Raw genomic sequence first — 13,738 nt, forward strand, 5'->3', positions numbered from 1 at the left:
TCAGGTGTGTTTCTGTGACTCAACAGTAACTTTGATACCACTGATTCAAAGAAACTAACATATAAAACAGTCGATCTCATCCCGTTAAGAGAGTCAAGCAATCTCTACAAATGAATGTTCTGATTGTGCGTAGCTTTAAGTGAAAAAAAGGAGCAGGATTGTACACTATTTGCCTAAGTGCTTGTGTAAAGGCTATGCTTGGGACTCTCACATTCAATGTTGCATGAATGCAGTTTACACTTAAGGTTCCATTTTGCATTATGGTATTGGAAGCCCTGCATTGAAGCTTGCAGCTCTGCAGCAAGTTTGCAATGACCTCACTGAGGTAGAGACCCTGAAAGGATGCATGGTGCACGAAAAAAAAAACAACAAACATAAATAAAATATGTTTAAGACCTATGGATATTCCCTTTTGAATTGAACTGGTAAACATGCAGAGTACAATACATTGCTGCTTAAGGGCATAATTAAGTGCGTGACAGCATGAAAACTGTGTTGTGCATAACAGCCATGGATCATCTTTTCTTTTTTTGACCACAATCACCTACTGTTTCAACCTTGCTCATCTGGCATTATTAACATCAAAACCAACTGTGTATCAACGCTAGAACAGAAGGTACACCTGCTCAGCTCAACCTCACAAATCCCCTTGTACACAGAGGCACTATCACTGGTCCTGTTGGTGAAAGGGATAAAGGCACTAGCAACTAATGTCAGAATAATCCTCTCTAATATGAAGTGAAATTTGGTATTGATCCTTTTTTTTGTATTCCAAACCAATATGTATTCAAATTGACGTGTAAATGGATGCATGACTAGCGAAATGTGTAACTTTTCTTGTTCAAAGAAGGTCCATGCACTGCACTATTGACATAATACTGTAATTGGTGCTTATTATGATTATATGCATTTTTGATAATATTTATTCAGTTTCTTTGACTACTTTTTAATTAGAAACTCTGCATCCTCCAAGGTGGGTTTGGATATATTTGATCGCAATTCAGAAACATCCAGAGTTTGATTTCCTTAGTTTCCCTGACAATAGGGCACTGCAGAGTGCCTGAATTGCAACAAGCTGTATACTCGTGTCATGCATTAAATATACCAGGATACAAAAGTACCTTAGTCAGTAGACCATAATGCAGGTTACTTTTTTCATGCTATGATCTCATTTATGTACTGTTCCCTTAAGATTTAACATTCAATGTCTATACTTCTAAATGATTAACATTTCAAATTAAAAACTCATCCAGTGCACTCAGTATGAAAACAGATGAGAACGGGGGATGGAGGTAGATATCCAAAAGAACATCCTTTCCATTGTGTGTGATATGTCTCATGCATGCCGTTATCAAAATGGAAAGTCTCTAATCATGCTCGTGTGAAGCTCACTTTATCATTGTGCTGTGTTGCATCTAAAGGGCATGGCATTGAATCACTTGGTGATATCACAATTATAGCATCTGCTAGAAAACAGCAGCATTGCGGATGTCCGTGAAGCGTGTAGATCACCATCTCTTTACATCCAAACAAGAGAGATCAGTCTTCCTCCTATAAGGTGCTTTGCTGAACAGTAGATCCTTTGTAGGGAGAGAGGAGAAAGGAGGAGGGGTGGCGGGGGTCACCTAACATCTTGGCGCTTACCACTTGGCTGCAGATGCTTGCATGTCTCTGCAGACTTTTCTGGTGCATTGTGCAACTTGCTGAAATGTTATCTGTACTCCATGCATAAGATTTTAATTATCACGCGGTCATCTGATAAGACAGTGTGTGCTCTGCGTCCTCCAGGGAACCGTGTGTATGTGTAATAATTGATGTTTTCTTTTTGATGTACCTATATATTTGTAGGATCAGAAGAATTAATTATTCTATCTACCTGTCACATACCCTAAGAGCTTTTTTCTGTTTCCTTTCTATATAGCTGAGCATAGCTGTAGGCCTATTGCCACAGAGCGCTTTGGGGTGGTAGATTAAGCATTCCTAACTGATGGTCTACTCCATATATGACAGTCCCATAGAGATCCCAAAGTTCCTAACTAGTGTCTAAACATCTGTAAGTAGCTTGCTTTTATTTACACAGTTTTGGTTGGCTATAGTGCAATTGCCAGTTCTGAGGTTAGCCTCCCTAAAATTGTCGATGCTATTGTTTATGTCTCCATCAATCTCCATGTACTCTGACTTGCTGACGGTGGATGAACTACGGCGACTGGAGTTGGTTTCAGAGGGGATGTTGGGATTGCTTACATTGAGCAACTGGGCCTGCTCTTCTCCCTCAGTCTCCCTGTGGTAGAAGTAGTTGAAGTTGGACACAATGACAGGCACTGGGAGCGCAATTGTCAACACTCCAGCAATGGCACACAGAGATCCTACAATCTTGCCTCCTATAGTGACCGGGACCATGTCCCCATAGCCCACAGTTGTCATAGACACAACCGCCCACCAAAATGCATCGGGGATGCTGCCAAAGTAGGATCCTTGCTCCTCTGCCTCAGCAAAGTAGACAGCACTGGAGAACAAGATGACTCCAATGAATAGAAAGAAGATCAGCAATCCAAGCTCTCGCATGCTGGCTTTGAGGGTCTGCCCCAAAATCTGCAGTCCTTTGGAGTGGCGTGACAGTTTGAAGATCCTGAACACCCTGACCAGGCGGATCACCCTGAGTATGGCCAGAGATGTTGCCTGCTCCCCCACTCCCTCTTTTTCTGGGTCTTCAGCCAGCTCTGTGCCAAGTGTAATGAAGTAAGGGATGATAGCCACTATGTCGATTGTGTTCATCATGTTCTTGAAGAAGGCCGGTTTGCTTGGGCACGCCAGAAAGCGTACTATCAACTCAAAGGAGAACCAGATTATACAGAGTGTCTCAATGACAAAGAAGGGGTCAGTGAGGATATTTGGCTTGTAATACATAGTAGTGTTCCCAACTCTCACTATTCGACCTGCTGGGTCCTCTTTCAGCTGTGGTAAAGTCTCTAAACAAAATATGACTATTGAAATCAGGATTACCATCACAGACACTATGGCAATCCCTCTTGCAGGGCCTGAGCTTTCTGGGTGCTCGAAGAGGAGCCAAATCTGACGCTGGAACTCCTTCTCTGGTAAAGGACGCTCTTCCTCCCTGATGAAACCCTCATCCTCACGAAACTTCTCCATGGCATCCACTCCCAGCTCATAAAATTTTATTTCTTCTGAGAACATATCCAAAGGGACATTCACTGGTCTTCTCAGCCGACCCCCAGACTGGTAGTAGTATAGGATGGCATCGAAGCTGGGGCGGTTTCTGTCGAAGAAATACTCGTTTCTCAGAGGATCAAAGTACCGCATCCGCTTTTTAGGGTTGCCCAGCAAGGTTTCTGGGAACTGGGAGAGAGTTTTCAACTGTGTCTCAAACCGGAGACCAGCTATGTTGATTACCACCCTCTCGCAGCATTCATGGTCATTGTGGTCTGGGGGGTAGGTGTCCTGAGGGTGGCCAGGGACAGCCGAGGTCTCGTCCATGTTATCGCCTGCTACCACGGTCATTTTGGGAGGAGGAGGAGGTAGAGGAGGAAGAGGAGGAAGTCGAGGAGAAGTTGTGTTGGGATGTCGGTTAGTCTGACTGAGTGGGCATTCAGGTTTGGGGGAAATTTTCCACTCCTCAGCTTCCCACACCCCTTAAACTGTTGGAGACGTCCCCAGAAACGAGGGGGCTGGCTGGCTGCTTTGCCTCAGTGCGGCTCCACTGCGGTTCTCGCTGACTTGACCATTGCTGCTCTCCAGTGCATCTGCTGCTGTTGTTACTGCTGCCTCTGTCACCCAGAGAGAGAAAGAGAGAGAGGGAGAGGGAGAGAGGGAGAGGAGGAAATAATGGGATCAAACAGCCCAGATATTTGCTGGCTCAGCATTTTCTGCAGTTTATTTATTTATTTACTTCTCTCAGCCTGCAATTAGTGCAGTTATCCAGTAGTAAAGGTAAAAAACATTACCCCAAGGAGAAATTTATGACATTTCTGTAATATAGGCATTTACAGTGTCTCTGTAGTACTCAGTACTGAGTAAATGATCATTTCTGCATTATCTTAAAATTCCTATTGGTGTTTTTCTGTTGCACTCATAAGTTATTTATTTACAGATGTTGTCTTTAGTTTAACACTGAAATACCATGGCTCTGTGCATGGTGCATGTGATCTATCCTATGCCACTATAACCAGCCTGAATTATAATGTGACGCATAACATCTGATACTGATATTATACCAAATCATGTTTCTACATGCACAAAGCCTGAAGGCCTATTGCAAAAGATGTAAAAATATAACTGAGAAATAGAAAAACAACACAATAGTTGTCTGTTATTTTTACATCAACAGCAGTTGTTGATAAACAAATAATCTAACCGATATCTATTGTACAACACAGCAGTTTCGAATCTTACCGTGAGTTGCTCTTGAAAGGTCTTGAATGCGTCTTATCCTCGAGTAAAATCATCCAACGGCAGGGCACCAGCGGGTGTCATGTGGCAACTTTACATTGCACCTACCCAGAAAAAAGCTTAGAGCCTTACAGTGTTCATCCCAACAGAGTCCGCCACAAAGCGCCCTCAAACATGTGTAAACGTCTTTAGACGGTGAAGCAAGATGAGGTAAAGCAATGCAGGTGAGTCTAATGAGGAAAGCCTGAGGTGGAAAAGGAGCGAAAAGATAGGATGGCAAAGCTGCAGCGGCGGCACCGTGGTGTGAACAGCTTACAGTATACCGCAGGAGAAAATCTTGCTCTGCAATTCAGGGGGGGAGATACAGTACGGGGCAATAAGCGAGCCGTTGACATTTCCAGACATCGCTGCATCAGCAGGAATCTGCTGCTTTTGCGAGGAGACAAGATGACGGGCAGATGTGTTTCAGCGCGAGAGAGTAGAATAAAAAAATCTAAATGGATAGTTGAGAGACAATCAAGTGCAGCGGCGAGGTCCCAATGTTTCCTCCACAATGTCAAGCAAGTTTTCTTGTGCATTTTACATGCAAGTGCCGGAGAGTTGAGGGGAAGCGAGGAGCGGAGGATAGGGGAGGGAGGGAGGGAAGGCAGCAGCAGGAGGAGGAGTTGGAGTGTTTCGACGCAATGCAGACCGGCTCTACTAAAGCACGCCGCCAGAAGTTCTCCATACACCACAAAAACAAGAGCGCTTGTGTGCCAGCACTGGCGCAATCAGTCTGCAAACACGGGCAGTGGGTAACAAAACCTCTAAATTTACACTGTGTAACATTTGAGATCGTCTATCATTAACTAGCCCATCATCAATTGGTGGGAGATGAAATCACCTTTTCATTCGATCACTTTTAGGGATTGCACGGGCGTTAGTTGGACGTGTCACGGTTTCAAGTCAGAGGCTATGTGACACCAAATTTCATTTAACAGTTTTTATAATGTTACTAGTGTGTTTGCCCTGCTATATGAAACATCACTTCAAGGGGAGTTTGCATCCAGGATGTGCACATCTCACATCCAATATCTCGTACTTTATGACACTGACTAAGTTATAATGTCTTGTCAGTCTCCACTCATTGTTAAATATGGCTCTAAAAGCCAATCGGTTTTGAGACAAATGCAGGAAATGTGGCATAAAGCAAGTATAACGCTCTGCAGAGGATGGAGGATCCGTTTCAGCACCACGGACAGCGCAGATGATGTATTCCCTTCATGGGAAACGACTACAAATCCCCAACACAAACAAATTCAACTGATTGCAATAAAGTATCATGACAAATAAGCAATAGTATAACCTATATTTGTCCATTGCTTTCATTGAGGGCCTGTATGTATATGGGTGTTTTTAAGGGGCCTAAAAACACAGTGAGGGGCAGAGCTGAACGTACTCAAAACAACGTATCATCTAACTTTCTAAAAACTCACATTCAACACAAAATCATGTCATCAGACGTCATCAGTATAATTTGTTAAAATGTGCCTCCAGCCAAATAACCCCGCTTAATTTGTCACTATGACTTTTTATTAAGTTAATTGGTTTTGTGGCGAGACAATCCATTGTCTGGTTCTGCGCCTTTCCCCCATCATTCAGCACCACTCCTGATAAAGTGTATTGAACTAATTAATGGGCATGGATTTGAAATGTTCTCACAAACGACGTGCTGTTTGCCTTCTGTGAGTCTGATCTGTAGCATGCTTAGAGTGAAAAATAACGAGTGGCAGGCTACAATTTTCTGATTCATAATTTATTTATAAAAAAAACGATTAAGTTAAGTTCACATACATGTTTAAATTAGAAAAATAAATATTTTATTACACTTAAAATTCACTATGAATCAATGTCATGCAGACGTTGCATCGTAATGTGCTGGGCTATGTTGTTGTCTACAGCGAGCTCCAATAAAGTTTGAATGTTTGTAACAACACAGAGGTAAGTTGCGATTTCAACTTGGCATAATAAGCTGCATAAGAAAATGGAAAATTCAGAATTTCTAAAAAACGCAGTATACACAAGCTTTTATACAAATAAAGCGTGGTCATTCATAAAGCCTACACAAAAGAATGTTGTTGTTTCTTCTACTGATTATAGCCTACACACAATTTCCATTAAGTCAGACTGAACCTTTTCCAAGCGTTTCCACCGTGAGGTCTCTGTAGGCTACAACACTGGCAATGCACGAATATCCCATGAGAAATGTATCCAATTTTTTGGGAGAAGAAGAGAATCCCACACTTCTATTTTGTTGCGACTCTGAGGGAGAAACACGCTTCACTTAATCGTCTGTGTCCTGCAAGTAAGCAGAAAACAAAACTCACTATGTAAACATGAGGAGGTATGAGAGAGCAGTCAGGCTTCTGGTGAGCTTAGTTAACCATCACAAGCATCCGGATGCATACTGAGTCAAAGTGCATAATCTCAGGGGCTTATTACTAAATCAGACCAGGCCAGCTGCAACAGTGCAGATATACTCAAGCTGAAGTATTCATTTTGCACACAGTAGAGCCTGAACAGAAGTGTTGTCTGCAGGAGTATTTATCATCCACGGAGTGGCGCTCAGAGCTCACTTGTTCTGGCCACTCTGATCAAATTCACAAGAAGCATTTTCCAAGTTCCAAAGAAAAATAAAAAAAAAAAGTCAAAAATGTTTTCTCCGATGTTGCATTTTCAAAATTGTGAGAGTTTTATTTATTTATTTATTTTTAAATAATAGGCTATCGTAATTATGAAAAACTATCCTGTGATTACATTAACGAATACTGAACCCCTTATTTTGAAAAACATGCAAAACTCTTGATACAGTACCGCAGTACCCTGAGGGATAGAGCCTCAGTTAAATGCTTTACGCTGTACCCGTCTCAAAATAATCTAGACCTGACGACAACCAGTCTCCACAGTGAAGCGCATGGCGAACGCCAGACACACACACAGTGACACACACAGAGACACACACAAAGCCTCTATAAACCCACAGTCTGTCTAACTCTACTGCGAAAGAGAGATTCATGTCTTGGTTTGTGTGTCTGTGTCGGTCTTTCGCCGTGCACTCCTCCTGCACAGAGCTGGTGCGTCATGGGCGCTTTGACGCACAGCTGAGCTCTCCTCATTTAGTTTATTCAAAGCTTTGGTGCTTTGAGAATAGGCTACATGCTTTTCTTAACAGAAGAAAGGCAAAGTTGGTTCGTGCTTCTCGTTTCCCTGTGTAAACACCACTTAAGAGCTTCTTTTTATTTGCCTTAACTGAGAAAATAACTAGAAAACTCCAAAATGATTTTCTCTTTGGTTATTGTTGTCATATGGCTCAGTTACTGCTGATGGTATTTCAAATATTCCAAAAGTATTGCATGTACCCCAGGGGTTCCCAAATGTTTTCATGTGGGGCTCACTAGTGCACAGTTCCCCACCAACTGATTTTATTTAGCCTGCATATCAGAAAGTAAAATATGTTGCAGCAGTGGGAGGAATGATGATCGCTTGTCATTTAGTGCATTAAATTGCAATGAAATTAAGCCAATGGTCATTTTAGTGGGGGTTATAGCATGAATATCTGAGGCTCCACATTTGGGAACCACTGTAGGAAGGGGCCTAAATTGTATGTCCAATGGAAGACAACTCACCAGAAATAAAAGCAACCTCCAACTGTTTTATACATCTGTCAGTTTCCCTGTGTATGTCTCCAGTGGGTCTACGTTTGGAAGTGTCAAGGTTTCCAAGTCGTCGCTTTCCTGATAGGACTCAGTCTTGGAGAGCGACTGGTTACTTTTGTTTGAATCACATTCACCAAAGGAGAGCTGCTGCTGTCCGCAAGTCACGTGTATGTACTGAACATTTTCCTCGTCCTCGTTCTCTCGGTGGTAGAAATAATTGAAATTTGACACTATAACTGGGACAGGTAAAGCTATGGTTAGCACTCCGGCAATGGCACACAAAGATCCAACAACTTTCCCCCAGATGGTGGAGGGATACATGTCTCCATATCCAACGGTGGTCATTGTCACCACAGCCCACCAAAACGCATCAGGTATACTTGAAAATCCAGAGTCGGGGTCTTCTGCTTCTGCAAAATAAACAGAACTGGAGAACAAAACAACTCCAATTATTAGGAAGAATATGAGCAGTCCCAGCTCCCTGAGGCTTGCGTGAAGCGTTTGGCCGAGAATCTGGAGACCCTTGGAGTGTCTAGAAAGTTTAAAAATCCTGAAAACACGGACCAGACGGATGACCCTCAGTATGGCCAATGACGCAGCCTGCTGACTGCTGCCCTGATGCTCTGCGAGATCAAGGCCCAGGGTGATAAAATAAGGAGCTATGGCCACAACGTCGATCAGGTTCATGATGTTTTTAAAGAAAGCTGCTTTACTGGGACAGGAGAGGAATCTCATGGTGAATTCAAAAGAGAACCACACAATGCAAAGTGTCTCCACCATGAAAAACGGATCTGTGAACGGACTGTGCGCTTTGCCGTGAGCACTCCCATTGGCGGGATTGTCGTACACTACAGAGACTTCCCTAAACTCGGGTAACGTCTCCATGCAGAATATAATAATAGATATTAAAATAACCATGACTGACACAATGGCAATTATCCGTGCAGGTCCTGAACTCTCTGGATACTCAAACAGGAGCCAAAACTGGCGTTGAAACTCGTTAGTAGGCAGCGGGCGTTCCTCTTCCCTCGCCAAGCCCTCATCGTCTTGGAAACTCTCTATTGTCTCTTCCTCAAGTTCATAAAACTTAATTTCTTCAAGGAAAATATCCACAGGTACGCTTACGGGCCTCCGAAGCCGCCCTCCTGACTGGTAATAATAGAGAATAGCATCAAAGCTCGGCCTGTTCCTGTCAAAGAAGTACTCATTTCTCAGCGGGTCAAAGAAGCGCATCCTTTTACGCGGATCTCCCAAAAGCGTGGTCGGAAAGCGGGAGAGTGTTTTTAACTGCGTCTCAAAACGCAGACCCGAGATGTTGATGACCACCCTTTCGCTGCACTCCTGGTCCGCTGGTTCCAAGTCAGCAGCATCTTGTAACAAAGGAGTTACGACCACAGTGTCGTCGTGGTTCTCCTGGGACACCACAGTCATCTTTTTACCCCTCCGAGGGTAAATCCGCCACTCACCTCCTTGGTGCTTTCCTCTTGCCCTTTTGCCTGTGTGTCCTCCCAACTCTCTTTCTCATGCAGCCGCCTGAGATTCAGGCAAAGTTCCCTTTTTGCTCCCCAAGTCCCAACAGTTTTAGTTGCAGTTATCCAAAATCGTTGTGCTGTTGTTGATTTACACCGTCCTTTTGTCAGATTAGTGCCTCTGAACTGTCAACTTTCAATGGTGCAGACAGATCTCCACTTGCATAAGCTATACCGATGGCTATCATATTCACACCATTTTAAACTCCAAAGCCCTCCCCAAGTTGGAAGACCAGATGACACTTGCTGCTGCTGCTGCTGCTGTCCCTCTCACACTCACTGTGGCAGTGCGGTGATTTCAAAGTAAACGTGCAGCCTTCCAAATGTAATCTTTTAAGTTTTAATCACAAGTTAATGTTTAAATGATCCAGCACCAGTCTTGTTTTGTTCAGAGCAAGGTCCAATGAGATTCCCAGATCCAGAGTCAACTCAGAAAGGGAGCCTCTCACCCTGCGGGTCCCTCATTCATGAAATCATGGGGCTATTCTTGTCACAAGGGGAACCTCCAGGACCCAGCCCGTGTCTACTTTGGGTCATAGCCCACAGTTTTCAAAACCAAGAGTACAGACAAAGGTGACAAATAGATCCATCTGCAGCTATTAAATGTGCCTTGAAATAAATAAGACAAAATAACATGAATGCTTTGAAGCACAGAGCCTCATAACCACGGGCCCTCCTGGACCCAGCCAGTGGAAACTGCTGGCTTGACTGACACTTGAGTAGCCAGAGAAGATAGCGTCTTCAGGAAGCCACAGCCAAAATAACACTCACCGTTCATAGCACTTACACGGCTCAATTGTACAACTTGGAACACGGAGACCCCCAGAAGACAAGTGACCATAGTCACAGGGTCACTGAGATACTGAGGTGTAAAAAAAAGAAACCTCAGCTGCAAGTACTTCCACTCTTATTAGTTCCTTATCAGACCCTGCAACTCCTCTGCAGTCAGGATAAAACGAGTGTTTTATCCAACACAAACTTAAAGTCTACTTTCTTTCACATTAGAGTTGAATAATTCTGTTACTCTAAGTTTAAAATATGTGGCCGGGTGTATAGAGTGAAGTTATGTGCAGTGCAGCATTGTGATCTATTTATAGCTTAGTTTTGTTCCACTTTTATTGCCTTCATTAAGCTGTATTGTTATGTCAGTCACTGCCGTTGTAGACACAGGAGCACAACAATAATAGCACAGGGGTGCTAATCAGTGTTACTAAAACCAACCTGGAAAGGTTGGCATTATTACGTAGATGCGGACAATCTTTGATGCGGGTATAACATTCCATCGCAAACCTTTATGTCAGAGTGTTTGTTTTTTAAGTCAGATTAACAAGCACGGGTTCCCAGAGGAGCATCATTTTGTTGGCCTTTCCATTATTGAACAAAGGGTTGGATTTCAGAGTCAAATGTCAGTGTCAGGACACGGTGCCGCCTGCTGCTAATGTGTTAGCATATAGCTTTCACCAAATGACTGTCTGGGTCAAGCCAAGGTGTCAGGCCTTGAGCATATCCAAGGAAACAAACCATAACAAACAAGCTGAGGAATGGACACAAGGCTATATATATATATATATATATATATATATATCAGAAAATTTAAAAAAAACCATTTAAGCTTCATATAACTATCAACATCTGCAATAACCTCCATGTGTCACCTTAATTCTTAATTAAGTGTTATTTCTCTTTCATCTTTGTGGGATCAAAAATCTTATTTAAGCATATTAACTCTTGATTATTTAATATAATAACATGTATACTGGGTTGTCATGCGTGTTTGTGGTGGGTTGTGCCATCTATAAAAAAAATCCATACATTTTTATGTGAATATAGACATGCATGTATGTGCATACTTAACAGTGACTGCATGTAATGAGACATAGTCTGGGAGACACACCACAAAGCCTGCAGGGTGCATGAATGTTGACAGCAAGGAACTTCCCATTGAAGGGCTCAACCTATGAATGCAGGAGACCCCCACTGTAACAGGATACTGTGGATTCACTCACACCGAGAAAACATCTGCTTTCTCAGAATTTTTCCCAAAACATTTTTTGTGAAAATAAGTGATCTCGACTAACATTTATATCATCATGATTTAATAACTATGATAATATGATGATGAATACATTTAACAATCTCTAATTGTCACAATAGTATGATGAATACATTAGTTATGACTGGATTCTTTTTAAATTTCATAATAGATAATTATGATGCCAATATTAGATAATTATATATTTCAAATTGTGCTATAATGCATCGTTTGAGGAATGCTCAGATATCTGGAAACAGTTAATTTATTTCTTTTAAAGGAGACAACATTTATTTGCATTTTCATAAATTGCTCTTCATCCTCTTAAACTTGTCTTTGTCTAAATATAGACAGAATGAGGTTTCTTCCTAACCAATTACACACATGAGGTAATCACAGTAGCAACTTGTGTGAGTGGCTCTCCTTGGCTTTCCTCCTTCCGAACCCCTATGCCAAGTATTTACAAAGTGTGCGTGTGTGTGTATTTCTGTAAGTGTGTATCCGGCGTCGCTATTAGTACGATCGGTGAATGAATGTGTGCGTGTGAGAGTTTGTTATAAATTGAAAGAGGGGTTTTAAGAAGGTCAGCCGTGCTAGTCAACAGCTCCTTTGGATCACGTCGTTCTAGTTCCAACTACTCTGCTCGAAATCAAATAGGGGGCATTTGACCCAGTCTGACGTATGCTCTGTAGGGCTGGGGATGACAGTGTCTCAGACATGGAATGACTCTATAAAGGTAGCGCTGTATCTGGGAAGCCACTGATTCACGCTGCTTTACTTTTTAAGTCTACTGACTTTCTACAACACATGCCTTTGGTGTGAGAGACCCGGGTTCAGTTCCCCACTGTGACCCATCCACCATTGTGTTCCTGAGCAAGACACTTAACCCCTAGTTGCTCCAGAGGTGTGCGACCTCTGACATGTATAGCAATTGTAAGTCACTTTGGAGCGTCAGGTTAATGTAATTACTTCTATACAGCTACTGGGTTTGCACAAAAGAATAGTACTGTATGTAACATGAGATGATATAAATCCATCTACCACCAGAGATTTTTCCATAATGTTTAACTGTGGTAACTATCACACAAATATCTCTGGATGTATCAGAGCTCTTCTGTGGACATGTACATATGTTACTCAGTGAGTCTACTCACGCAGCGAGACTGCTTTATAACAGTATTGAATTTTACATGATTTTTGCATTAATGTGATGAAATTCTTTGATTCAACAGATAATTTATCCATTAAAAAATTTCTCAACTGATTATTCAGAAGAATCTTGTATATCATGACATGTACAGATGAGACAAATTAAGGAAAAACAGGCCTGCAGCTTCAGTGCTCCTTGCCAAATCTGTGAAACTGAACTTGGACTGATAGACACCGTTTTTCCACAAGATATTCCCGCAATTATTTACACTACCTTTATTTAATCAGGTAGTTTCTTATGCAAGTATACTTGTACTTATACTTATGTATCTCTTTTGCAAGAGAGACCTCTTGAGAGTACAGCAGATGGAAAGAAAAACAAACATAGCCAGACCATAAAGACCATAGTATTTTAGTCATCATTTTCATATTCACCAAAACATTCAGTGAGCCCTTGTACAGGAAGCATCTTCATTTGATATGTTTCTCCACTCATTTATTAATGTTTTCCATTTAATTTGCCCTTGACTGTATATGGATATTGTGCACCAGCTGCATGCACTGCATCACATTTTCTCCACTGAAATGCACCCTAGAGTTTTTTTAATCTATATTCCTTACCTCCAGTCAAACCTGGGTTAAATTTGGTTGATAAACGAAAGTTTTTAGACAGCTGTTGTTGAAATGCTGTCAAAACAATGGTTATAAGTAACCCAAACATCTATCAACATTTATCTTTTAACAGAATGTGGTTGAAAATGTAATATTTCCCGTCTAGCCAGTACTGAATTTACAGATACCAATATCTATATTTAACAGTTTTTTAAAAATCCAAAATTGATATCAGCTGATGGTAATTTTGTTTATAAATGCATTGCATTAACAAATGTTTTTCCTTACATTTTTACAGTTTTTGTTTTTAAATC

At 41.8% G+C, this 13,738-nt stretch overlaps 2 protein-coding genes across 2 annotated transcripts; both read right to left on the reverse strand.

The window, feature by feature from the left end:
* Window positions 1–2,043: 2,043 nt before the first annotated feature.
* Window positions 2,044–3,519, reverse strand: LOC123961993 (potassium voltage-gated channel subfamily A member 1-like). Its single transcript, XM_046037851.1, has one exon. It carries the CDS (start codon window positions 3,517–3,519, stop codon window positions 2,044–2,046), a length of 1,476 nt encoding a protein of 491 aa, XP_045893807.1.
* A 4,580-nt stretch (window positions 3,520–8,099) lies between these two features.
* Window positions 8,100–9,604, reverse strand: LOC123961997 (shaker-related potassium channel tsha2-like). Its single transcript, XM_046037855.1, has one exon. It carries the CDS (start codon window positions 9,531–9,533, stop codon window positions 8,100–8,102), a length of 1,434 nt encoding a protein of 477 aa, XP_045893811.1. The 5' UTR covers window positions 9,534–9,604.
* Between the last annotated feature and the right edge of the window lie 4,134 nt (window positions 9,605–13,738).

Source organism: Micropterus dolomieu, linkage group LG22, assembly GCF_021292245.1.
Source record: "Micropterus dolomieu isolate WLL.071019.BEF.003 ecotype Adirondacks linkage group LG22, ASM2129224v1, whole genome shotgun sequence".
Lineage (NCBI taxonomy): Eukaryota > Metazoa > Chordata > Actinopteri > Centrarchiformes > Centrarchidae > Micropterus > Micropterus dolomieu.

Bases quoted from the DNA above. Each gene is read 5' to 3' on its own strand.
- LOC123961993 (XM_046037851.1), bottom strand. From the start codon at position 3,519: ATGACCGTGGTAGCAGGCGATAACATGGACGAGACCTCGGCTGTCCCT.
- LOC123961997 (XM_046037855.1), bottom strand. From the start codon at position 9,533: ATGACTGTGGTGTCCCAGGAGAACCACGACGACACTGTGGTCGTAACT.